General features: G+C 27.9%; 1 protein-coding gene across 1 annotated transcript in view; it reads right to left on the bottom strand.

The window, feature by feature from the left end:
• The window catches only part of LOC107627880 (MADS-box transcription factor 6), a 4,570-nt gene extending 4,095 nt beyond the window's left edge, over positions 1 to 475 (bottom strand). The window contains exon 1 of the mRNA XM_021116387.1: positions 453 to 475. Within this exon, the coding sequence (XP_020972046.1) occupies positions 453 to 460 (8 nt within the window). The 5' untranslated portion in view covers positions 461 to 475. The remainder of the gene's footprint in view (positions 1 to 452) is intronic.

Genomic DNA, 933 nt, shown 5'->3' with positions numbered 1-933 from the left:
ATTGACTATATAAATTTGAAAAAAAAAAGTAAAACATATAAATTACTAAAATATTTTCTAGAACAAAAGAAGTGTTTTATTTTTTGGTTAGGCAAGTCAAAACTAAAAAGAAAAGAAAATGTGGAACCACTTGTAAGGGATTATTTTCTCTCTCACAGACTACTTCTCCAGGAAACCTAGATTATTTATTTTTATTTTATTTTTTTAGAGAAAATTGGGTGCTCCAACAAGAGAGAAAGTTGAAAATAATGCAATAACATATACAATCCGAAAATTAGAACAAATTAAAGGTGAAGAGCTCTAAATCCCTAATCTTGACCAAGAACAAAGTTTTACTTTTCTCTTTATACCTTGGATCACAAAGTTTACTATAGGTTGCAAATTGTTTAACCTAAATCTCTTAACAGAAGAGTAAAAGAATAAAAATAAAATAGTAAAAATCTGAGGCCAACTTTTTCATCTTTGCACTCTCCTTTCCTTTTCAAATGTCCTAAAGGCATTCCTTCACCACAGAAAATCAGATATACCTATTAGGGCTAGCAATGAAAAAGGAACAAAGTAAACAAAACAAAAATAAACTAATTCATTATCCTCTTTTTGCTTTTCTTTAGTAAAACCTTATCATTATTCATCACGCGGAAAAATTAATTAAATTACATGTCAAATTATAACACCTAAAAATAATCTACAAATACAAGAAGAGAGTGGAAGAAACCAAGAAGAAAATATCAATAATGGACATGAATCTTTATGAAAGTGATGGATAATTAACATACCCAGAAAAGAAAGAGAGAAATAATTGATCTAAAAGAATCAACAATGAAAAGAAATTAAAACAAGATTTGAGATAGAATAATAGAACAACTCAATTTGAAAGAGGAAATCAATGATAGAACCAAAAGATCAAAGGATGGATAGAAGGGAATATGGACA

Source organism: Arachis ipaensis, chromosome B02, assembly GCF_000816755.2.
Source record: "Arachis ipaensis cultivar K30076 chromosome B02, Araip1.1, whole genome shotgun sequence".
Classification (NCBI taxonomy): Eukaryota; Viridiplantae; Streptophyta; class Magnoliopsida; order Fabales; family Fabaceae; genus Arachis; species Arachis ipaensis.
This window is presented reverse-complemented; position numbering and strand designations above follow the sequence as displayed.